General features: G+C 52.0%; 1 protein-coding gene across 1 annotated transcript; it reads left to right on the top strand.

The window, feature by feature from the left end:
* On the top strand, positions 1-25254 carry DMBX1 (diencephalon/mesencephalon homeobox 1). The gene is made up of 5 exons (XM_054447615.1): positions 1-45; positions 16051-16216; positions 19512-19690; positions 19971-20319; positions 21078-25254. Exons 2-5 carry the CDS (start codon positions 16063-16065, stop codon positions 21527-21529), a joined length of 1134 nt encoding a protein of 377 aa, XP_054303590.1. The 5' UTR covers positions 1-45; positions 16051-16062; the 3' UTR covers positions 21530-25254.
* The last annotated feature ends 520 nt before the right edge of the window (positions 25255-25774 follow it).

Here is a 25774-nt window from a genome sequence, read left to right as displayed (position 1 = left end):
GTAGATGGCAGCGGCGGCGGCGGCGGCGCGGGCCGGGGTGACCAGGTACGAGCGGGCGGGGCTGGCGGGTCGAGCCGGGAGTGGTGCGGGACAGTCGCTGCAGGGAGGACGCGGGCCGTGAGAACCCGGGGACAGCCTCCCCTCTTGCGGTCCGGCAGTCCCGGACCCACTGGGCGGATCAGAAAGTTTGCAGGGAGCCAGGGACTAGGAGACAGACAGCGCAGGGACAGAGAAAGCGGAGGGATGCCAGAAAGACCGAGTCGGGGACAGACAGAGAGACCCAGGGTGAGACAGAGGAAGAGATATCCGGGGCTGAAAACGGTGGCAGAAAGTGAGCAACTTAGGGAGACAGAAAGAGCGCAGAACTCGAAATTCCGAGGCAGAGAGAGCGGAGGGCAAGCCGTGGGTAGAAACGCGCCGAGGCGAAGACGAAGGCCTTGGCCCGCGGAGACGCAGGCACCCGCGGAGAAGGCTTCGGATCCGTCACGGTTTTGCCTCATTTGGAAGATATTACTTCGCCCCTGAAAAAAAAAAATACAAAAAAGGTTTGGATATTAAGCGGAGACAAATCCTTCTCAGTTTGGAAGGGGGCGGCGCGGGGAGGGAGGTGGCCGGCGTAATGCGGAGCAGATGCGGCCTGGGGAGTCGCGGAACCCTGGGCGGGGGCTGGGGAGGGGGCGCGGCCGGCAGCCCAGTTCCCAGCCTGCGGAGCGCAGAGGCCGCCCACACCCTCCCAGCTTCCTGGTCCACGCGAACCCCGCAGTGCTCCGGGCATTGCCCGGGTCTGGCTTTGGTCTCGCCCGCGCAGATCCCATTCAAACTCAGCTGCCACCAAGTGCGCCTTTTCTCTCTGGATTGCGATTCTGCACGAATTTTCCAGTTGAGGGTGGTTCGGCGCTCAGCCAGCCTCTGCCCTCGAAGACGCGGCCTTGGGCTAGGGCCCTCCAGGTGAGTGTTTGGGGGGCAATGGCCCTAGTTCCCTGGAATTCGTTTTGCCTCCCGCGGCCTCAGCCGACGTGGGTCAGGCGAGCTCCGGCGAGGAACGGCAGGCTGGGGCCATTCCCCGGAGCGGCTCTCGGGGCGCTTCTAGGGGAGCTGTCAAAGGGTTGCGAGGACTGCCAGGGTCTTTCCTCCCTGGGCTTCCCACACTGGATGGCCATAACTCAGTCGTTGACGGCGACAGGCCAGGGGCCCTGATGGACTATGCAGGGTCCCGGGCACCACCGGCTGAACTTTCTGGCGGTCACAAATTCCCGGAACCTGCGCAGGGGCTTCGGTGGCACTGGTGGTGCACTTAAGGAGCTTGAGGGAAACCTCCTCTTCCCCAAATTCGCACCAAATCTAGGGCCTCGACTTTTCCTGGATTCCAGCCACACTCGGTTTGGGAGGCAGTGGGCTCCTCAGGCTTGTGATTTGCGGCAGGAAGGAGTCCCGGAATGGGAGAATGGGGAGGACGAGATCCGAGGCCTTTTCACCCTCTTTGCAAGCATGCAATTCACCAAAGCCGAGAACCCACCGGGCCTGGAGCGCAGCCTCAGCGCTGGTTCCGACCCGGGCCCCAGAAGGTCTTTTTCGTTTGAGAAAAGTCCTCGGAGGCCGGGGCAGAGTGGGCCGGTGTTGGTTTACTAAGGGCGCCTCCTGTTTGAGGGCGTTGGGGAAAGAGGAGGGCTTTATTGACTTGATGGACCTTGGAGGAAAGGGGCTGTCTGTACCGCAAGGGTTGTGTGCTCCACAGCCGAGGAAATTGCGCAAGTTCCTAGCTGGCTGTGGCGATGGCGGGGCGACCAGAGTCCTTTCCCCTCTCTAGTGCTGCGGATTCTGTGCGCTGCAGGCGGGTCAGCGCTGTCCAACCCCTTTCTAGAAAGTTCTATGGTCTATTAGTTTTAGGTGGGTGTAGTGGGGGTTGTTTTCAATTTTTCGGGGATTTGTGTTTCACTTACCCACATCCCTGGTTCTCCCCTCAAATGGAAAGGCACTCTGACCTAAGGACCAATGAATTTAGTTCTTACCTCCCCTTTCTGCAAACCAGCTGTGTTTATGTGTGTCTAGGTGTTCAGAAAAAAATCGAATTTGCTGCCTAGTGAGAGCAAATTATCTGGATAATTGGCTCAAATCTCTCTTCTGTATGGCTGGGGTAGACACACTCTTGGGAAAAGAAGCAGGGCATTGCTACTCAGGAGGGGGGTAAACACCTTACCCCACCCCTGCAGTCTTTGGGGCGCCTACTCCTGCAAGGAGGAGGGAATCTGGCAGCCCAGACCCCGAATGGAATGCAGAACGGAAAAGCAGAGGTGCAGAGGAGTGGATACCCGCCCCAGGCGAAGGCCACGGCGAATGACAAGCACTCGGGCCTGCCAGATAGCGGGCTTACGGGTCAGCTTCATGGGCATCGGGTGAGTGTCTGGAGGATCCCTGCACCCCTATCCTAGCCACTTTCACATGCACAACCCCAAGTGGTCAGGAAATTTGAGCTGTTTCTCTGTTCTCAAACATAACTTGCACTTGAAACCCTGCGGGCGCACACCCACTCACACACTGCGGATTTTGAGCAGGAAATAAAGTTTCCACCCTCTCCTGGGCGTCAGTGCTCTGGGAGTGTACAGTCTAGAATGAGGAGTCCACCATAGCCCTTAGTGCCAGCCTCTCGGAAGCCAGGGTTCTTCTGAGGAGCAACCAATCTGGTTTGACGATTGGAGCATGGGGACATTGCCCGTGGTTTTTGAGGGAAAGGGAGAAGCAGACCCAGAGGCGCAGTCCCCCATGTCTGAACGAATTCTGTGTGCACACACATATTTGCCAGCTGTCTAGATTGATGGTCACACACAGACACACATACAGAGGCTGACAGGCACACAGAGTGGGACTCCTGGGTTAGAGTCACCCGGGCTATGGGTATCACATTCAGACACACTTTGAGAAGTCACACAAGAGGCATGGGCAGATCCACTAACCACATAAAACCCCTCTGATAGACACAGTTCCATATTCACAGGTTAAACTCACGCAGACACTCATGCTCAACACATGCAGACATCCCGTAGGGCAACAGTCCCAAGCATCACAGCCCCACCTTGCGCAGAAGCCCCAGGCAGCCCTAGGGAGGCTGCGTCTACATTTTTGCTTGGCCTCTGCGCTCCCTATTCCCACCACTCTCTCCAGGCCTCGAAGTTACTCCTCCTCCTCCGGCCAGTCCCAGGTCCTCAAGGAGCCAGTCTTCACCTCCCCCACCCCTGCCTTCCCATTTCGCCCCCCACCCCGCCCCTTCCCCACAGTCCCGCTCGGCCGCCCCGCAGTGCCCATGTAAATGACAGCAATAAATATCTAATCAAGGCCCCGGGCGACGCCACTGCTGCCCGCCAAAGCCCATTACCGAATGAGTAGGGAGGGGCGCTGGGGTGGGTTGGTGAGCTTCCAGCGGGGTGTGTGTTCTGGTCTCCATATTCATCCTGCACTGAGTGCCTCTCTTGTCTGACCTTGAGCGAGTCTCGGTTTCCCCTTCTGTAAGAAGGGCACCGAGCTGGGCTCTCCATTGTCCAGCCCTCCTGCCGTTCAGTGGCCTCTCTTTCTATTTAGTCACCTGTCCGTTCTTCCAAGCTTATTTGACTCTGCCCCAGTGTTGCGTGATGGGTGGACATCCCAGCTTGGACAGACCACAGATCCCAGCTCTGGTGGCTCTGGCCCCAACTCTTCTTCTGACTTTAGCCATGTTTTTGCTGGCAAAGGGGAGTTCCCTGGATATGACAGCGGCAGGAGGGAGCACATTTCCCAGACGGGGTCACTCTTTCCCTCTGGTCTACAGCCACTGTGGGCACTGCTTCAATGAGCACCGAGGCCACTGGAGCCCACTGGGTTTCCTGGCCCCTTCCAGCCTCCACAGCTCTATCTCCAGGGTTTGTTTGTGCCCCGGATGAGTTGTACATCTGTCAGTGTGCAGAGCAGGAATCGTGCTTTCTGCGCCCGCAGGACAGACTCTCCTCTGAGTTCCTCCAGCCGTTTGGAGGCCCTAACTTGGGCCTGGAGCGGCTCTGCTCCACAGGGGACTCTGTAGTCCCTGTTTCCCAGCCCTGGCCTGGATCTGGATGGCCAAAAGTGGACCAGGTCGTCCCTGACGGACTTTGGGCCAAGGCTAACTGAGCAGGCAGGGCCACCACTTCTTTTTTTTTTTTTTTTTTATTATACTTAAAGTTTTAGGGTACATGTGCACAATGTGCAGGTTAGTTACATATGTATACATGTGCCATGCTGGTGTGCTGCACCCATTAACTCACCATTTAGCATTAGCTATATCTCCTAATGCTATCCCTCCCCCCTCCCCCCACCCCACAACAGTCCCCAGAGTGTGATGTTCCCCTTCCTGTGTCCATGTGTTCTTATTGTTCAATTCCCATCTATGAGTGATAACATGCGGTGTTTGATTTTTTGTCCTTGCGATAGTTTACTGAGAATGATGATTTCCAATTTCATCCATGTCCCTACAAAGGACATGAACTCATCATTTTTTATGGCTGCATAGTATTCCATGGTGTATATGTGCCACATTTTCTTAATCCAGTCTATCATTGATGGACATTTGGGTTGGTTCCAAGTCTTTGCTATTGTGAATAGTGCCACAATAAACATATGTGTGCATGTGTCTTTATAGCAGCATGATTTATAGTCCTTTGGGTATATACCCAGTAATGGGATGGCTGGGTCAAATGGTATTTCTAGTTCTAGATCCCTGAGGAATTGCCACACTGACTTCCACAATGGTTGAACTAGTTGACAGTCCCACCAACAGTGTAAAAGTGTTCCTATTTCTCCACATCCTCTCCAGCACCTGTTGTTTCCTGACTTTTTAATGATTGCCATTCTAACTGGAAAGGCACAACCGGTACCAGCTGCTGCAAAATCATGCCAAAATGTAAAGGGCCACCACTTCTGTACCCTGGAGAGGCCAGGAACATCCTGGGGTCTTAACCTATGCCCTGCTCCATCTCGGCTCCGCCCAAGTCTCCTCGATCTCCAGTGTGCTAGCTGTATCTCTGCCAGAAAGGAAGCAGAGAATCAAGCAATTACCCAGACAACTCTACTCTCAAATCTTGCAGTCGGGTCCTTTGGCCTACCCCGCCACCTGCCTGCTCTCAAAAGCTGATGGATGCTGGGCCAGATTCGAGAAAAAGCAACAAAAAAGTGGCCTCTCCCATCTTCTTTCCCTTTCCTGGCTGCGTTTTGCTGCCTTAAAAAACCAAAAAATTAACTCCAGCTGCCTGATTTCTCTGCACCCCCAACATTAAGGACCTCGGAAAACTGGAGGACTGTAGGCGGAGGGGCCTCCCTCAGTCTCGGCCCATTAGCCTGCGGGGGGCTAATTACCCCAATTAGTGGCTGATTTATAATTAATGGCTCGGACCAAGGGATAATTGGATGTTAATGGATAACAGTTTGTATAGGGAACTAAGAGCCCCGACTCCTTCAAAGGGCCGCTGGCCGGTGGTTGGCCCTGAGACCCACCGGGACTCTGGAACTCTCCCAGTGGGTTCCTCTCCTATCCACTGGGCCCCCATCCCTAAGCCAAGAGGGGAGGTGAGAATCTCCTTTGAGAAATTTATGAGCTCTGTGTGCGCGTTATGAAGTCCAGCACCTCTTCCAATCTGACCCTTGCAAAGCCACATACTTCCAAGCCCACCTGCCTGCCACGCATGGCTCCAACTCCAGGTTCACTCTGGGGGCCCTCAGTGGAGATGAAAGGAGGATGAGCAGATTCTTTGACCCCCACAGTTCGTCCCCTTCCCATATGGATCAGGCAATGTGGGGTTAATGGTGGCGATGTGGGGGTCATGATACCTATGCCACTGGCTGGGGGAGGGAACATGGCCAAGGTGAGGGCAGTGACCAGAGCTCATGTAGGATGAGGTTAGAGCTTAGTCTGTGACAAGGTCAGGTCCACAGCTGTGGCCAGAAGGTGGCTTGGCTTCTGGTGAGGACATTGGATTTTCCCTGCTGGGGCAGGGCAGAGCAGGCAGGGTGAAGAGGAAACTTTGGACATTGGCCCACTCTCATCTCCCAGAGCTGGTTTCCTCTGCCCTAGGGCATGTGACCATCTGCAATTCTCCTAGAATCTGAGCCCTTCAAGCTGGAATTCATGACACCACCCCCAAAGTCCATCACTCAACAGGCAGTGGCTCCATCTTTATTTGTGGAATGAATGTCTGATGTCCCTTGCTCTGGGCACTGGGTCCTGAGTACTAGCTGGGGAAGCAGACTCTGCCCTGGATCAAGGTTAAGAGCTCTGGTGGGCACTGATTTCACAATTTGGAGTTAGACTCCCTCGATTCCATCCCGGCTAAGCTGCTTAGCTGTGTAGCTTTGGACAAGTGACTTGACTTCTCTGGGTCTCAGCTTCCTTATCAGTCAAATGGGGATTATGAGGTTGTGAAGATTAAATGAGATGCTGCCAGTCAGGTCTCTATGAGGATAGCTGGTAATAATAGTTATTTATTATAAAACTCTGGCAAAAGGTAGGCAAATGGGCAACTACAATTTGGTAAGGATAGGAATTTAAAGAAGTCACCAGACTCAACTGGTGACTTCTGGACCGAACCACTGCTAAAATTGGATGATTTTAGCAAATTATCCAATCTTTCTCACCTTCCATTTCTGAATCTGTAAGATGGGGATGGCAGGAGAGGCTTCCTGGAGAAAGGCGTGTCCAGGCTTAATGTGAGTCAGGAGTTCTCCAGGTCATGCTGGTGGAGGGACAACATTCCCGGAGTGGGAGGCAGCCACATAGTAGCTTTGGAGAGCCACGGCTCAGTGGTGGGTGGGAGTGTACAGGAGGGAAGGAAGGGGAGATGACAGATTTGGATATGGCTTTTAAGAATTATGGCTTTGAAGGTATCAGAGAGAACTGGTCTGAGAGATGGGTTCATTTGTTTCAAATGAGGCCTGGCCCACCCCACCCTTTGGTGGAGAGCCCTGGTTGGGAAGAATCTGGCCCCTGGCAGGGGGAGGAAGAGGCCGATCCCTGGGCTTTCTGCACCTTTGAGTGCCTGATACTGACAGGAGATTCGGGGAGCATGGAGGTTTCAGCATAACCCCAGAATGGATCTGGGGCTCTTGGAGGAGCCCCTGTAAAATAAGCAGCATGTGAGAGGTAGTAGCTGGGGATGTCCTCATGTCGAGCTTGCTCTCAAACCGTGTGCCTGCGGGGTCCTTGGTCAAGGTAGGACCGAGACCTCCACAGCCCTCACATCCTATCCTCCCACTGCAGATTCCTGGCAACTAACAACTAAGAACACAGTGGGAACAGGGTACTTACTGGGATTGGGGGCTCAGCTTTCCCCATTCCCAAGCAGGCCAGCCAAAGGGACTCACCTTCCTTGAGCCTCAACTCCTCATCTGCAATGTGGAGAGCGCCTCCCTCATAGACTTGGGGTAAGAAATTAATGAGGTGCTGAAGTTGAGTATCTGGCATGTGCCAGGGACAGAGCTTCTTTTAAAATCTTAGACCCAAAAGCTCAGAGTTGGAAGGCTTCTAGGTCATCTTGTTCAGCCAGCCCCACAACACCCACGCACTCATGCACACACACATGCATACACATGAACGAATCCCTCCTTTTTGGCCTCCCTCACATGTGGCTGGCCAGCCCTGGGTTACACACTTCTCATGACAAGGTCTCTTTCCCTCCTGGTTAGTGTCATATCAGAAGAGGTCAGAGATGGTAGGACACTAGCCAAGGTCACAAAGCAGCCTGGAGTTGGGGCAGGAGCCCTGGCTTGCTGCTTCTGGGTTCGTGTATTCATGATCTTCTACCTGCATGAGTAAAAGTCCTTTTGGACTTCAAACTGTAAAGCAGGAGGGACAGTTGCAGTGGCCTCTCCCCTCAGAGTATCACTGGAGAACCTCCAGAGATAAAGGGGCAGGAGCCTTTCTCAGGGAAGAGAGTCCATGGCAACAGGCTACTCTCGATCTCTCCCTCTGCCATTGACACCCAGGGCTAGTCCTCACCAGGGCCTATCTCTTGGTCACACTGTGAAAATAAATACCAGATAGCTCTTCAGAGACTCAGAGACCTGGATTCCCATCCTGCCTCCACCACTTACTAGCTGTGGGACCTTGGGCAGGAGACTTTATCTCCCTGAGTCTTAGTTTTCTCATCCGTATAATGGGGATAATTATACCTATCTGGAAGGGTTGTGTTGACGTTTATTAGGTGATATACCTAGAATGAGTGAAACAAGACTTGGCACGTGGTAGATATTCAAAGAGAGGTAGTTGTTGTTGTTGTTGTTAATGAGATGATGTGTCTCACCGTGCCTCACCGTGCCATTCTCTCAGAGAATGTTTGTTTCCTCTGCTTCTACTTTTCTTTCCTTTCCTTTAAGTAAAGTTTTTCTGCCTTGTTTCCATTGTGAATGGGAATGAGAAGAAACAGAGGGAGAATTAAAAGTTCAGAGAAGGAAAGGGAGAGGCAAAGAGTGGTGGGGTAGGCCTGTGGGGTGGCTGAGCAGGGTGTGACCCAAGGAAAGGTCCACTTTCCTTTTAATCAAAGACGTCTTGCATGCATTTTCATGGCACTGCTGCTGTTAATTTATAAAAAATGCTCCCTAATAAAATTCTGCTTGATTCTTCGATTGGCTGGGCATTAGGCCGCAGCCAGCAGCGACGTGGGGACATAACGGATGCATTTGCAGATTTGGAAAATTAAAGCCATCTATATGGCGCCTGTGGCGGGAGATCCGCCGATCTGCTTGCTTAATGAAATATAAAGATTCTTTTAACCAATGTAAGCACAATTCGACAGCTTGTGAAACGCGGCCGCGCCATGATGGATGGCTCTCTTGGCTCGCCAGGAATTGCGGGGTGGCACCTTTTAAATATATAATTGATTCTGTTTGGAGGGTGCAGTGGACTGAGCCCATGCAGGGCCCAGCCTGGGGCCAGGAGTGCAGGGCCTCTGTTTAGAGGCTCCTGCAGGCCTTGTAGGGTTCCAGCCTGGGGGAGCCTCCCTATAGGGGCCACCAGGACTGGACTCAGAACTGGATGTGGAAGGGGTTCCTGCAGCTGGGCCTGGCTGAGGACCTCAGTAGTGCAGGTCCTGGATGCCCCTATTGCTGGGAAAGGGCCCACTGGGCAGGGGTCACCCTCATGAGGCCTACGTCCTGGGACAGAGGAGGTAGTGGGCTAGGACTCTGGGTCTCCGTTTCCTCCCGTGGACCATCCTGGGCTGTGGTGGTCCTGCCTCCCTCACAATCTCTTGGTCTAAAATTCCTTCCCATTCATTCAACATTTACTATTTACTAAGCACCAACTGTATACCAGACTCTGTGCTAAATGTTGCAGAAACTAAAATGGCTAAGACGAATTATTTATTTTCTGTGTTGATCTCCTTGCTTTTTTTTTCTTTCTCTGTATTTTTCTCTTTTTCTCTCTCACACCTTGTTCAGGAGTGGAAGAGCCACAATAAACTGACCTAGCAGCAGGGGACAGGGCCACATGACTTTCCAGGGTACCATTTAGCGTACCGTCCCCTGGTCACACACTTACAGACACATCATTTGCACACATGGGCTCACAGGCATGCACACCCACCAAGACACATAAAATAGCCAGATATACACATAAACAGAGACAGATGCACATACAATCATGTGGCCGATCCCAGTTGGGTTGTGTATACACATGGCCGCACATGGACACTGAGGTGAGCTTCAGACCTATGGCTGTGTAGTACCACAATGTGTGCAGCTCAGATGGTAAGTAGCATCCACTGACAAGGGTCCCTCTATGGCCTCAGAGGAGAGCAGGGGCCTTGATGTCCAGTTGTAGTGAGGAACGGGAGTATGAGGCTGGAGGGAGAGGAGCTTAGCAGGGAAGATTTAGGCTTCCACACAGCTTCATCTCACAGCACACACACAGGCACACAGTGTGCACACGAGCATGCATGCCAGAGGGAATGTGCTTTTTCTTTTCTTTCTTTTTTCTTTTCTTTTTTTTACCGAGTCTCACTCTGTCACCCAGGCTGCAGTGGTGCGATCTCTGCTCACTGCAACCTCCACCTCCCCGGTTCAAGCGATTCTTCTGCCTCAGCCTCCCAAGTAGCTGGGATTACAGGTGCCTGCCACCACGCCTGGGTAATTTTTGTATTTTTAACAGAGCTGGGGTTTCACCATGTTGGCCAGGATGGTCTCAAACTCTTGATCTCAGGTGATCTGCCCACTTTGGCCTCCCAAAGTGCTGGGATTACAGGCATGAGCCCTGCGCCCAGCAGAATGTGCTTTTTCTTGCTGTCCTATTGCCTTAGACCAAATCAGAGATGATAGAAATCAGGGAATGGAATATGCTGGGGAAAGATCCTGTGCGACTGGGGCTGAGAAATACTAGCTAGTGGGAAGAACTTCACCTGTTGACACCTGTTTCACCACTTTCTACCTCCATGGCCTTTAGCAAATTATCCAATCTTTCTCGCCTCCATTTCTGAATCTGTAAGATGGGGATAACATTTTCTACCTCCTGTGGTGTTGGGAGAATTGATGGAGATGTCTGATGTATTAGAGGCATTTAATAAATAGTTGTGATTATTAATTCATCATCTGATCCTTATTTCCTAACCCTGCTTCTGCGTTAGACCCTGTGATCTGGGCTGGGGGTGGGGTGGGTGTCCAGAAATGCATGATATAGTTTCTGCCCTCAAGGAGCTCAGTCTAGTCTAGTTGGGGAGATAGAAGTGTCATCACAGCACTCTGCTGCAGGCACTAGAATTAAGAAAATACATGGAAGGTGCTGAGTGTGGTGTCTGGCACAGAGTGTGTTCTGTACATGATAGCTAGTATTGTTGTTGTTGTCATCATTGTGGTCATCCTCATTTCTATGATCTGAGCTACTTATCACAGCCTGGAGCAGGGAGAGATGCCTTGTCAGAGGCGAGTGGGGAAGGCCCTATTTCTGAAGAGGGCTCAGTTGAGCTAGGCGTTATGGAGAAGGAAGAATTTGTTAGGTGAAGGGAAAGAAGAGGAATGGTGGTTCAGGTAGAGGGCCCAGCAAGAGTAAAGTCGTGGAGATGAGAAGGAGTGGCAGGTAGTCTGGTAGTGCTTGGTGCTGGGGAGGGGAGGGCATCAGGCCATACTGGGAAGATCTCAGAGACCTTCGGAGGGCCATGGGGATGGGGCAATTGTGGGGCCCAGAGAGGGATCTCTCTGGCTTCAGTTAATAAAGCTGCGTTGTGCATCAAAAACTGTGAGATCAGCGATAATTAAGTCAATTAAAATGTCACTTACCACATTAACAGCTGTGAGTTCCAAAGCAACAAAGCCCCTGAGTTTGGTGGGGGAGGGGCATTCCAAAAGCAGGAGCTGGGATGGATGAAATTGCTTCTAAACTCTGTTCCCCCTTCCCCACCTGGAGCTTGTGACACTCCGGAGCCTGGTTTCATCCTCATATTCAGCGAAAGACGTGGATACCTCCCCCTAGCCCCTACCCCCCTCCCCCAAAAAAGAAAAAAAGAAATAATGTAAATGTGAAAATCACCTGTAATCCCATTTGCTATCTACCAGAGATAACCTCTGTTAACATTTCAGGGTATAACCTTCCAGATTTTTTCTATGCATATTTATACATACATTACAAAAATGGGATCATATCATGCATACTGCTTTGTTACCTATTTCCCCCACTCATCAGTATATTGTGAACATCAGCACATACAGATACACATCATTGTTTTACATTGCAGTGCTGTAGTCCACTGTGGGACTACCTGTCCCCTCATTTGCTAAACTAATCCCCTCTCGATGGACAGTTAGGTTTTCAATTGTTTGCCATCACAGGCAGTGCTGTGATAAATATTCGCATACACATATCTCTGCATACTTGAAGGGTACATTTCTAGAAATGGAATTGTTGGGTCAAAGATGATGTACTCTCTAAAGGCTTTTGATGTAAGGAGTAAATAGCTCTTCTGCCGTCAAGGTAGGAGAAGGACCGTCTCCCACTCCCCTAGATAACCCCGTGTAATAATTTTTCTTTATATTTGCTAATCTGATTGGTAAACAATGACCTTTCTTTTCTTTTCCCTCCCCCTGTCCCTCCCTCTCTCTCCTTCTTTCTTTCTTTCTTTCTCTCTTTCTTTCTTTCTTTCTCTTTCTCTCTCTCTTTCTCTCTTTCTTTCCTTCCTTCCTTCTCTCTTTTTTTCTTTCTTTCTCTCTGTTGCCAAGACTGGAGTGCAGTGACATGATCTCAGGTCACTGCAACCTCCACCTTCCGGGTTCAAGTGATTCTCTTGCCCCAGCCTCCCGAGTAGCTGGGATTACAGGCGTGGGTCACCACACCTGGCTAATTTTTTGTATTTATTAGTAGAGGTGGGGTTTCACCATGTTGGCCAGGCTGGTCTCGAACACTGACCTTAAGTGATACCAAAGTGCTGGGATTACAGGCGTGAGCCACCACGCCTAGCCTTTTTCTTTCTTTGGTATAAATAAGGCTGAGCTTTTTGTCATGTCAGTTGGCTATTTGTATTTCTTCTTTAATGAGTTGTTTCTTCATTTACTTAGCCTATCTTTTACTAAGGTGACCATCTTTTTATTTATTTAGAGATGGGGTCTTGCTATGTTGCCCAGGCTGAATTCAAACTTCTGGGCTCAAGTGATCCCCTTACTTTAGCCTCCTGAGTAGCTGGGACTACAGGTGTGTGCCACCGCACCCAGCTTTATTTTTTTATTCCTAAGTAAGAGTTCTTTGTATATCATGGATATTCCCTTTTATTTGATTTGTGCTATTTATTTTTTATGAATTCCTCTATGACATATATAGTATATAACAGATATTTTTCCAAATTTGTTGTTTGCCTTTTAGCTTTGTTTATGGTATATTATGTTACACTGAGGTATAAATTCTTCATCTCACCATGTCTATCACTCTTTTCTCTTAGCTTTCTGCCTTGAGGTTATGGTTATGGTGTGTGGAGTGGGCTTCTGCAAGTGAATGTTGTTGGAGGAAGTTAATGTGTGAATGCTGACTCCGAAATCTGTAAATCTAGCCCTCAGCTCCAGACTCGTATATCCAGCAGCCAATTCAACATATGCTTATGTGGAAGTTGAATTCACATGTCAGTCATTCTTGCCATGTCCTCCAAAACCTTGGTTTCCATTCTCTCCCTCCCCAGATCTGCTTCTCCAACTCAGTGCTCTTCATTCAGGAAAAGACCCATCTTCACTCAGCTGTTGAGGATGGAAACCTGAGTTATCCTTTTTTTTTTTTTTGCCCTCTTTTCCTCACATCTTATAACTAAGCTATCAGCAATCATGCTGATTCTACCTTCAAACTACCAGAATCTGACCATTTTCAGCACCTCCTCCCACTCTAGTGAAGGCAGCATGGTCACTAGCCTGGACTTCTGCAGTGTCCTAGTGGCCTGGTCGCTCCACTTTTCTTCTTGCATCTCTGCAGTTTGTTCTCTATATAGCAGCCAAAATGAGCTTTTAAAAACAAATCATAGGCCAGGTGTGGTGGTTCAAGCCTGTAATTCCAGCACTTTGGGAGGCCAGGAGGATTGCTTGAGCCCAGGAGTTTGAGACCAGCCTGGGCAACATAGTGAGACCCTGTCTCTACAAAAAAAAAATAAATTATCCCAGCATGATGGTAGTCCCAGCACACCCAGGAGGCTGAGGTGGGAGGATTGCCTGAGCCCCAGAGATTGAGGCTGTGGTGAGTCAAGATTGCACCACTGCACTTCAGCCTGGGAGACACAGCGAGACCCTGTCTCAGAAATAAAAAAACAAAACAAAACAAAAAAAACCCAGATCATATTATGTTACCCACCTCAAGACCCTCCAGGGGCTTCCCATCACACTCAGGATAAAATCCAGATGGGATTTCCATTGGGCTGTGGGATTAGTGGGATTACAATGGGCCGTGGAGCCCTCTGACTAGTGGCCCCTCTCCCTCTAACCTTACCTCCTTCACCTGCTCCCTCCACCTGTGCTCCAGCCACTCTGGTTTTCTTGTTGTTCTACACACACAAGCTTGTCCATGCCTGAGGGCCTTTGTCCTTGCTGTTCCTTCTGCCTGGAAAGCCCTTCCTGAGAGCTCCACATGGCTGACTTCAAGTTTCTGCTCAAATGTCGGAGAGCCCTTTCCTGACCACATGTTCTAAAACAATCTCTCCTTTCCCTCTTGTCATTCTCCTCCTCTGCCTTATTTTTCTTCAGAGCCCGTATTCCAGTCCGACATTAGTACATATATTTTTATTCGTTGTTATACGTCTCCCTATCTAGGAATGTAAATTCCATGAAGTTAGGGACTTTGCTATTTAGTAAGTGGGTGCTTAATAAATATGTGTTGGATGAATATGTGTAATATACGAATGGATGTGTGTGAGTGTAATGTTTGTGTGTAGATGTCTGTGCTGCATGAATAGATATCTGTGAGCATGTCTGTGTGTGGAACTGTGGGAAATGACATTCAGTTTGTGTCTGTGATTAAGGAGGCTTCTGTGAATGCCTTGCCAAGAATGTCTGCGTACGCATATTTTTGCATGAAACGTTCATGTGCTTGCCTGCAACTGTGTGTGTTTGTGTGTAAGCTGTGGATGTTTGATTATGTATAGCCTGTGTCTGTTTCAGTGAGGAGCTGAGATACCTGCATATGTCTTCCTTTTATCAAATGGACCTGCCATTGCCCCAGCCTTCCCTTTTCACCTCCCACACTTGGGAAATAGGAAACACCTTTGTGTTTTGGGGAGACTCCAGATGAGGAGTCAATTCCAAAAATGACATTTCACACTGCTGCAGAGTGGGTGAGGGTCCGGATGGGACCTTGGCAGCCTCTTGCTGAGGCTGGAGCCATCTCAGTACGATGGATGTCTTCTCTGATGAATGGAATATTTCCTTGGAACAATTGGCCATGAAAGAATAAGGCTGCAGGAATGTGGAGTGGGACAGGCCCTGGACTGGCTGTGTGGCCTCAACTTGTCACTGTTCTTTCTCTGAGCCTCAGTAGACTCAACTGCAAGTGGGGCTCGTCATTCTTGGCCTGCTTGCTTCTTGGAGTTATGGTGAGAATAAAGGGAGGTAATGGCGGTGATGTATGACAGTCATAACAACAGTATTCTTACGCTTGTGCAGGATCTTAGGGTTTATCTCATTTCTTTTTTTTTTTTTTTTTTTGGAGACAGGGTCTCGCTCTGTTGCTCAGGCTGGAGTGCAGTGGCACGATCTCCGCCTCCCAGGTTCAAGCAATTCTCCTGCCTCAGCCTCCCGAGTAGCTGGAATTACAGGCATGCGCCACCATGCCCAGCTAATTTTTGTATTTTTAGTAGAGACGAGGGTTCACCATGTTGGCCAGGCTGGTCTCGAACTCCTGACCTCAGGTGATCCGCCCGCCTCGGCCTCCCAAAGTGCTGGGATTACAGGCGTGAGCCACCGCGCCCAGCCCTGGGTTTATCTCATTTCAAAGCAAATGCCTCAGTGGGGAATCTAGCTCTGGTCTTGGCTCCAAGTAGGCCTCAATGGGTATTGGTTGAATAAGTAAAAAGTGTGTGAGTGAATCAATGAAGGTAAAAATGAGTAACTGCCTGAGTAATTGAATGAAGAGATGATTGCACAAAGCAGCAAATGAATCTGTAAATCACAATGACTAACTTTTGAGCACATACTATGATCCAGTCCTTTGTAAAGGCTCCTCTTAATCCTTCCAGCAACCCTATAAGATAGGTACTATCATGAACCCCATGTTGCAGATAGAGAAACTATGGGTCAGATAAGTTAAAGCCACAAAGCTCCTGAGTGGTGGACTTGAGGTTGCAGCCTGCCCTGGGCAGTCTGACTCTAGAGCCCAGAGCCCTAAACCCACAATGGCCCTGCTGAGTGAATCAATGAATGAGTGGGTGAATGAAGGAGTGAATGCAGGAACCCCTACACGGTAAGCCACGGGCAAGACAGGCTCCCTTCTGATGGAGGGAGCTTCTGACCCATCAGAAGGTGGGCATCCAGGGTCTGGACTGGAGGTGGGTCTCCCTGAGGGCAGAGTCTGACGGGCCTGCCTCATGGCCCCTCTCCCTTTTCCGTCTGTAGGCGGATGCCGCCATGCAGCACTACGGGGTGAACGGCTACTCACTGCACGCCATGAACTCACTCAGCGCCATGTACAACCTGCACCAGCAGGCAGCCCAGCAGGCCCAGCACGCCCCTGACTACCGGCCTTCAGTGCATGCGCTTACATTGGCTGAGCGCCTGGCTGGTAAGGGCCCTGGGGATGGGACCGTGGGGACAGGACTGTGGGGGTTGGGGGAGAAGGCTCTGGAAGGCAAAGAGGAGAGGGAGCGCTGGCCAAGCTTGTTCTAGGCGGCTCAAAAAGACTCAGGTCACTTAGCAACACAGAGAGATGTCAATCCAAAACTATGCATGTATATCCAGAGCACCTTTTGTTTGCCAGCACTGTCCAGGGCGCTGGAGCTGCCCTATGCTTTCAAATTCTCGTAACAAGCCTGTGAGGGAGGCATTCATTAGCCCTGTCTCACAGATGAAGAAATGAGGTAGGAGGGTAAGGGACTAGTCCAGAGTATCATGGCTGGGAAGTAGCTGGAAGAGCCTGGAATGCCCAGGCAAGGAGAGTTCAGGCACAGGGAATTGTAAATAATAGCTTCTATGTTCTGACACCAACTGTGAGTTAGGCGCTGTGGGAGTCTCTGTCTTTCTGTATGCATCAAATCATCCAATCCCCATGTGGAGAGGTTATCATTTCCATTTTATGGACAAGGAAACGGAGGCTCAGAGAGGCTAAATCTGGGCCAAGTGGGGTTGGAACATAACATGGCTAAAAATATGAGCTTTGGAGTCCTAGACTTGAAATCAGCACGGGGCTTTCCCACTCAGCTCTCTTCTCTGAGCCTCAGTTTCTCCTTTTATAAAAAGGAGACAATGGCCATGCCTATCCCCTAGGGTGGTTGGAAGGTGATTTGTGATAACATATGCAAAGTATGCAGCAGAGCCTGGTAGGTGCTCAGAGATCATTATTACCCAAAGCCCAAGGTAAGTACCCATATATGCCTATGAGGGACCGGCAGTCTGGTCCCCCCACACCTGGTTCTACTTACTGTTGCCCTGCCCTGCCAGCCTCTGGGTGGGTGAGAAAAGGATTCAGTGGCATGGATGGGGAGTTTGATTTCCTGGGAGGTGGTGCCACCCACCCCATCCTGTCCCAGGTCCAGCCTTGAGCAGCTGGTAAACCCACATGGGCCCAGCCCTGTGCCAGGCAGGCCTCAGAAAACTTCAGGGAACTCCTAGGGAGAACAGCTGCCCATGACCCATGAGAGGGCACAACAGGAGGGTGTCCAAGGTCAAATGCTGGGGTAGCTCAGAGCAGCAGGATCAGCTGGGGTAGTCAGGGAGAGCTTTCTGAAATCCACAGGGGCAGGAACCAGGCCTCAAAAAGGCCAACACGAGCAAAGGCACAGAAATGGGATGGGATCTCCTCCTGGGTAGCAGCACTGGCCTGGCAGGGAGGGCATGGCCAGTCTCACTCCTTTAGACCCTGCCAGGCCTCTGGGCAGAACTCAGTGGATAGAAGGTTCTCTGGACCAGTGTGGAGGCATTAGTTTCTAGTGTGGGGATGTTGGATACAGTCCTGTGCACAACCTGGTGGTGACATCAGTTCCTGACAGTATTCCAGGACCCAAGGACCAGAGCACAGAGAGGAGTCAGGGACAGGGGCTCATGTCCGCTGATGGAGGCAGAGGAACTGGGGTGTTCAGCCCACCCCCAACTCTCTAATTCTTAAGAAGGAAGGACATGAACTCCAAGTGAGCCTTTGTATGGAGGCCTTGCCTTCCAGCAGAGGCTCTGCCGGCGGTTTACAGAGCCTGGCTTCCCTGTGACACCTACACGCCCCCTACCCCCCACCACCCCTGCAGTCCCTGGAGCCAGAAGTAGGATGCTGAGCTGTTGCTCCTTCCCCAACCAGACTGGGGCTGACAGAGTGATCCCCACTCCTTCCCCTGCCCCAGGATGACCAGCATGAACTCAGGGCTGAGTCAGGCCTAGGATTAAGGTCAGTCTGTGAGGGGTTCAGGACTCCCTTTTTAAACTGAAGAAGAAGTATCTCAAAGTCTGGGGCTTCCTGGATACCCAGCTGCCTCTTCCTATTTTTTTTTTTTGTGGAGGGGGGATGGAATTTTGCTCTTGTTGCCTAGGCTGGAGTGCAATGGTGCCATCTTGGCTTACTGCAACCTCTGCCTCCTGGGTTCAAGTGGTTCTCCTGCCTCAGCCTCCCAAGTAGCTGGGATTACAGGGGCCCACCACGCTCAGCTAATTTTTTGTATTTTTAGTAGTGACAGTGTTTCATCATGTTGGCCAGGCTGGTCTCGAACTCCTGACCTCAGGTGATCCACCCGCCCAAAGTGCTGGGATTACAGGCATGAGCCACTGTGCTGGGCCGCCTCTTCCTACTTAGGGTGCTGTGGATGACTTCCCATTCCCTGGAGGGCGGGGGAAGGACTCTGGCACCCCTTTGCAGAGGCTGAGATGACTCAAGTTCCCTTCAGCACAGACAGGGCAGGATCCACTTATGACATGATGGGAGGCAGTGAGGAGAGAGGTTACTGTCTATCCTTCAGGGGCTAGTCAAGCGAAAGGGCTGAAGGCTATATCCCAGGATGGAGGCTAGACCCCGGCCCTAGGCAGACACCTATCCTGGGTGGTTATCATGTTACCAGACATGTGGACAGGACTTTGGAATCAATGGTCCTGTCTCCCCTACAAACCCACAGTGGTTGGAACCAGGTCTCTTTGTCCTTCTGTCCTTGGGGAGGCAGCCACAAGGGTCAAGACTGAGTGCAACAAGCCTTACCTGAGACATGAGCCCTGCCGCCCCCACACTCCCCGCTCCACTCTTACCCGCTAGCCAGGCTCTCTGTTCAGGAAACAGAAGAGCAGGAGCCTCAGGCCCTGCCATCAGAGACTCTAGGCCAGCTGGGATGAGGGGGTTTACATGCAGAGGACAGAGAATCAAGTGCTGGTGAATTCTGTCTGCCTAGTCAGTCCTCCCTTGACTAAACCTTGAGATGGGTACCAGCCCAGCCTGGCTTCTCATGGGCAGGGACCAGTACTCTGATGCTAAAGAAGTCTTAGTATTCCGAATCTAAGGGCTATAGGGTCTTAGAACTCTTGTGATATGGACTTACAGATTATTAGCATCATGGAGTCTCAAAGTATACTCATAGTATCCATGTTAGGGTAATACCCACCTATTCCCAATGCCAAATAACGAAGACCCCCCTCAATCATATGCCTGACAGCCATTTCTGGAGTTGAGTTAGACCTCTGCGGTCCTGATAGTGCATAATGGGGTGGAAAGACCTTGAAAGCCCACAGCCATATGGAGAGGGGATGGCTGATTTCTAAGGGTAAGGGACCAGGACCAGCTCTGGCAGCAGCCTGAGTGTCCACAGTGGGTCAGAGCAGGATAAGATTCAAAGCTATTTCCCATAATTAAATGGGCCCCCTCTCCTTGCCCTCCAACGGCTGTACATTTCAAGACATCATCTTGGAGGCCCGTTATGGTTCCCAGCACCGCAAACAACGTCGCAGCCGCACGGCGTTCACGGCTCAGCAGCTCGAGGCCCTGGAAAAGACCTTCCAGAAGACTCACTACCCAGATGTGGTGATGCGTGAGAGGCTGGCCATGTGCACCAACCTGCCTGAGGCCCGGGTGCAGGTAGGGCCCAACTCTCCCAACTAGGCCTTGCAGACAAACACCAGCCCATCAGTCTGGCCTCTTGTCCAGAAGCCAGCATGTCATCCCTGTGCCAAGGTGCAACTGATCTCTCCATCAAAGCCTTCAGTGATAGGAGGGGAGTTTGGGAAGGCACAGAGGGTGTGCGTTCCCTAGAGGGGTGGGGGGATGTTATCACATACATCCTCTCCCAGAGCACCCTGCTCCACATCAACCCCACTTTTTTCTTGCCCACCTCGGACTGCTCCTTTCCTGTCCCCAGGTGTGGTTCAAGAACCGCCGGGCCAAGTTCCGGAAGAAGCAGCGTACCCTGCAGAAGGAACAGCTCCAGAAGCAGAAGGAGGCTGAGGGCTCCCATGGGGAAGGCAAGGCCGAGGCCCCCACTCCAGATACCCAGCTGGACACTGACCAGCCCCCACGTCTGCCTGGCAGCGACCCCCCTGCTGAGCTTCACCTGAGTCTGTCTGAGCAGTCAGCCAGTGAGTCAGCCCCCGAGGATCAGCCAGACCGTGAGGAGGACCCCAGGGCAGGGGCTGAGGACCCCAAAGCTGAGAAGAGCCCTGGGGCTGAGAGCAAGGGGCTGGGCTGCAAGAGGGGCAGCCCCAAGGCAGGTGAGGTCTGAGGGGTACCATGGGAGCGCTGGGGTCTGGGGGCCCTGAGCGTGTGAAGCAAGTCAGAGGCGAGTAATCAAGTGCCCCTCAGGGGCATGGCGCATCAGAAAGGACTGACCACAGCAGGCCTGGGCCAGGTTTTCACCCTTTAGTTGCAGAGCTGTGGGAAGGTCCAGGGGTTTCTGAGGAACGGGCTGGGTAGCAGGGGTGGGATACTGCGGGAGCTCGGGGCAAAAATTTTTTATCAACCATTTGGAAGTATTCCAATATTTTAACAACCAGTTGGATGCCCCAGTGCATACTAGGCGAATACTGTATTAGTACCAGAGATTCCCACATGCAGCAGAGACTCCGAGCACATTTCTGAAGGAACAGAGCTCTGGCATGAGACATATCTCAGATACAAACTCTAAGCCCAGCAGGGAGGGGACAGGGGCTGTGAGCTGAAGGTTGGAGTGAAGGAATGGGAGCTCTGGGCAGGTTGGGGGAGGGGGAAGTTACAGCCCTTGAAAAGAAAAAGAGACAGACATGGGGGCCTTGGCAGGGTCCCTGGAGCTTTCCCGGGAAGCCTGGGCCCCTTTCTCCTAGGATTCTGAGCCTTGCTTCAGGGGATGCACTGGCTGAGATGGGATGAATGTGGTTTCAGCCGAAGCCTGTCTTGTCTGTAGTACCAAGTGGGTGAGAAGGCTGAGTGCACCTCTCCTGGCAGACCAATGCCCTTGTCCTGAGGGCTTTGTTCTTGGGTTCTCTGCTTGCAGATTCCCCAGGCAGCCTGACCATCACTCCTGCGGCCCCAGGGGGTGGCCTCCTGGGCCCCTCCCACTCCTATTCCTCGTCCCCGCTGAGCCTCTTCCGTCTGCAAGAGCAATTCCGCCAGCACATGGCGGCCACCAACAACCTGGTGCACTACTCATCCTTCGAAGTAGGGGGTCCGGCCCCTGCTGCTGCCGCGGCGGCTGCTGCTGTGCCCTACCTGGGCGTCAACATGGCCCCGCTGGGCTCACTGCACTGCCAGTCCTACTACCAGTCCCTGTCAGCAGCCGCTGCTGCCCACCAGAGTGTGTGGGGCTCTCCTCTGCTGCCTGCACCCCCAGCAGGCCTGGCTCCTGCATCAGCTACCCTGAACAGTAAAACCACAAGCATCGAGAACCTGCGGCTCCGGGCCAAGCAGCACGCAGCCTCCCTGGGACTCGATACGATGCCCAACTGACTGTCTGGCCTCCAACCCAGCCAGGGGTCTTAGGTGTCCCCTCCTGGCCCTGTGGTTATCCCTAGGTGGCTCTCAAGGAGTTAACTCCATGAGCCCAGGGATCCTAGGGCCTGGGGTCCTATTCCTTGCTCCGCTTCCTCATATCCCAGCCCGAAGTGAAGCCCACACCTACACACCCTCTGCATGGCCCTGCCTGGACCCCATGGAGGCCAAATAGGGAGGAGGTGAGAGGCTGGGGTGCCCCAAGCTTCCCTCAGGGAAGTCAGAGGCTCTCCCTGGCTAGATCCTCATCTCAATAGTGCCTCCTCCCTTTTCGCCCTCTCCTTCTGCCCCCTAGTAAGTCTATGTGTGGAATGTGAGATATAAATATAAATATATAAAGCTATATTTTCAGGCTCCTGCCTGCCCCAGGCCCCCTGCCCCACTCCCATCTCTTCTTCCCTGCCACCCCTCCCTGCAGCCTCCGCGGCTCACTCCAGCCATCCTTTCTCTTTCTCTCTCCTTCCTTCTTACCTTTATCTCCCTCTTCCTGTGTCTGTCCTGGTCCCTGCCCCCGTCTTGGCCCAACCTCTGTATTCTCCACCCTGGATCTTTCTCCCTGTCTCTCCCGTTGCCCCAGGTTTCTTCCTTTGGTGCTGGCTGTATTGGTATCGTCAGTTCTTGAGCTATGTTTTGTTTGGGGTTGTGGCTGGTTTGGGTTTTAGTAATTTTGCGACTTCCCGTTGCTCTCCTTCTATTCCCTTCCTTCTGCCCTGCCTGCCTTCCTGCACCTGCGGCCTCTCTAGGAAGCTGTTCCTTTCCATGCCCAATAGAAGCAACAAGGCCCTAGCTGGAAACCCTGGGGATCTGGAGCTGCAGGCAGGAGGTGGCACTGGCTCCCACTCCCACCCTTGCCCAGGCTGACATCTAGAAGGCGTCATGAATTACTTTCTCTTCTGTCTTCTCAATTTTGAGGTCCTCATTCCCAAGATTGAGGAGGCAGTAGTTAGGCTGGGAAGGCAGTAGAATGGCCAGCATTCCTGCCTATAAGTCCTCCAAAGACAGACGCCTGGTGTCAGAGTTCAGCCAGGACTGACCACAGGGCTCTAGAGCTCTCTTTGGTGAGACTTCCCTGGATGGAGAGCGGCAGCAGGGGAAGAGGTGCTCTCAGAGACAGCAGGGCTGGTGCTCCTCTCCCACAAGCCCAGCCTCCATGTTCAGCAGATACTGTCCACGGCAGGGGTACGGCTGACCAGGAATGAAGGTTGAACTCTGCTCCTGAGCACAGTGCGTGCAAAGCATATAGCAGCACATAGGCTCAGGCTTCTGTAGGCTTCCTGTCCCAGAGCCAGTTACGGAAGTAAGGGCTTCCCTCCAGCTAGTCACTGGAATGGAAAAGTGTGTTCCTGTTCATAGCCAGGAAATCCAGCTCAGCAAACTCCCTTTCAAAGCTGTGTGACCGGCTGGGCATGGTGGCTCACACCTGTAATCCCAGCACTTTGGGAGGCCAAGGCAGGCAATCACCTGAGGTCAGGAGTTCAAGACCAGCCTGGCCAACATGTGAAACTAATAATAATACAAAAATTAGCCGGGCTTGGTGGCACATGCCTGTAATCCCAGCTACTTGGGAGGCTGAGTTGGGAGGATTGCTGCAACCTGGGAGGTGGAGGTTGCAGTGAGCCGAGATCATGCCACTGCACTCCAACCTGGGTGACAGAGTGAGACTCCATCTCAAAAAAAAAAAAAAAAAAAAAAAAAAAACAACAACAAAAAGCTGTGTGACCTTGGGCAAGCCTGTAGCCTCTCTGGGTCTGTTTCCCTGCCTGGGTTAGATGGCCTGTAAGGTCCTAGCCAGCTCTACATTCTGCATTTTTGCTCGCAAGCTTGTAACACAGAAGTTTTTAGTTAAATTGACAACAACAGAAGGTTCTCAAAAGCACAATATATGAAGTAGGAAGTTGCTATTGCCTTGCTGTGGAGCAAGGGGTGTTGTATACACAAGCCTCTCTGTAGACACTGCCTCAGTTTCCCCATAAGCATAATGGGTCCCCTCTAGTTCAGGCAATCTGGATTTGATCTTGAGTTCCAGTGCCAGCCTCTGGGGTCACCCCATTTTCATACCTTTCATGGTCTCAGGGGCTCTGGGCAGTGGGAGGGGATGGCTTGGACAGATTCTTGGTCATGCTCCCCAACTCTTGGTGACTCACCATTGAACACTCCAAACCCTGCTTAAAGAAGTTGATCTATCTGAAAGCCAGGGTAAAGATTGCTAAGGCTTGTCTCCTCCCCCAGTGGGAAGAGAGAGGTTCTGTTGGTGTCCTGGTAGAATTGGTTTGCAGAGAAGTCAATGCCCCACCTTTGAGGGGTCAGCCCAGGCTGGGGCAGATGGAGAAGGCTTTGGACAGGAAAGAAGTGAGCGGGATGGTAGTCTAGGCCAGGAGAGGTGTCTGAACAAAGCAGCAGAGATGAGACTCAGTAGACCATGGGAAGGGGGTGGCTGGCTTCACGAGAGGTGGGGCTAAGGGGCCTGGAATCCAGGCTAAAGACCTCACCTACATGTGGTAAGCACCAAGACAGGCATTTGAGGGTTTCCAAATCCTCAGGTGTCTTGCTGGGGTCTGGAATTTGGAAGGGGAATCCACCAGCCATGGGGGCATCAGAGGAGAGACTTAGGCAGCGCTGTGGGAGGTTGGCAGATTCCAGGAGTGACAGAGGAGGTTTTAGGTTTGGGAGGGATTCTGTGGCCAGTAGCCCATCAACTGTCCTCTGGGATTAGCCCCAGGAAGTTCCGTTTCTAAAACAAAAAATAATAATCTGGATAGGTATGGGAAGCTTCCTAGCTGCTTTTAGGCTGAAGCTTTTTGTCAGTTCCTGGGCATGAGTGACTGTCACTAGGCCTTGGAATCCAACAGCCCTAGATATCACTACCTCCTCCAGGAAGCCTCCCCTGAACTCCTAAGGGGCAATGTTCTGTCATGGCCGGAGGCAGGCCCACCTTAGGAGCAGCCCAGCTTCCCTCAGATGTTTGTTAACACTTGTCCCATTCAATTGACCCAAATCTGCCAGAGAAGGCAGGGAAGGTACATGTGGTCCCTGCCCTCGGAGGGCTCTCAAGTTTAGGGCACCAGCCTCGGGTACTGAAAGCAGCTGGAGAGCAAGAGGAGAGCACATCTGTGTCTCCTCCAAGCACACTGGTAAGCGGCACCGTGCATCTCCTCCGAGCACGCTTGTAAGCAGCACTGTGCATCCCTTCTTGTGGGCAGAGGGTACAGGCCCACCACACCTGATGCTGGAGCCCCTCCCAGGCCTGCTGGGCCAACTTGGGCCTGAAAGCCAGAGGCTCAAGCTCTGACTGTCCCTTCCAGGAATGCCTCATGCCTGGCCTCTCCCTGCTGTCTGAGTCTCCCTTTCCCTGCTTCCTCACTCCCCCAGAGCATGGTCCAGGGGCCCGGATCCCCACTCCAACTCCAAGGCTGGTGGGCTCTACAGACTGCTTTCCAAACCAGCTGTTTTGTGACCATTTGTGCTTAGAGGTCGTGCCAGCCCGTGGCAAAGACACTGTGTACTGTATTTATTTATTCTGTTGGTTGAAAAAAACAAGACTTAATTCACCCCTGCCTGTCCCCTCGCCTGCCCCCTGTGTAGTGCAGCATGACACTCTGTGTATCTGTCCTCCTGTCAGTCTCATTCCCTGTGATGTCGTGACCTGTTCTTTGTCTTACTTGAATAAAAGAGAACCCAGCAGCTTAGACCTCAGTCCATGTTCATTCCCAGAGATGCCTGCAGTGGCCTGAGCAGGCAGTGTCTCCAGGTCTGTTCACTGCCCCTCTGATGCCATGGCCAGTGGGGAGGGAGGCGGACCTACCGCACTATTGGCCATTGTCACGCTGACTGTGTAGCTCTCTCTGTGGCCCCTACTAATCTGCAGCCGGGATGCCACTCTGGAATGGCTGCAGGGGAGCAGATAATGGGGGAGAGTTCCATCTTCTCTAGGCTGTTTGGACCTCACCCAAACACAAGTGGCAGAGTAGCCTGGGACATGAGACACCCGAGACAAGCAATGCCTGGGAGTATTCAGTGTAGCCTGGGAGATGGATGGGTCTGCAGGACAGAGAGAGGCAGGGGATTCTGTGGAAAACTGCAAGTAAGCCAGGGCCAAAGGGGAGTGGTAAGAGACATTTGGATCTACAGCCAGAGCTGTTTTCCAATGGAAAGGGAGACCTTCAGAGGCTGTGAGCTCTGTCCTCAGAGGTGAGCAAGCAGAGG

Source organism: Pongo pygmaeus, chromosome 1, assembly GCF_028885625.2.
Source record: "Pongo pygmaeus isolate AG05252 chromosome 1, NHGRI_mPonPyg2-v2.0_pri, whole genome shotgun sequence".
Taxonomy (NCBI): domain Eukaryota; kingdom Metazoa; phylum Chordata; class Mammalia; order Primates; family Hominidae; genus Pongo; species Pongo pygmaeus.
This window is presented reverse-complemented; position numbering and strand designations above follow the sequence as displayed.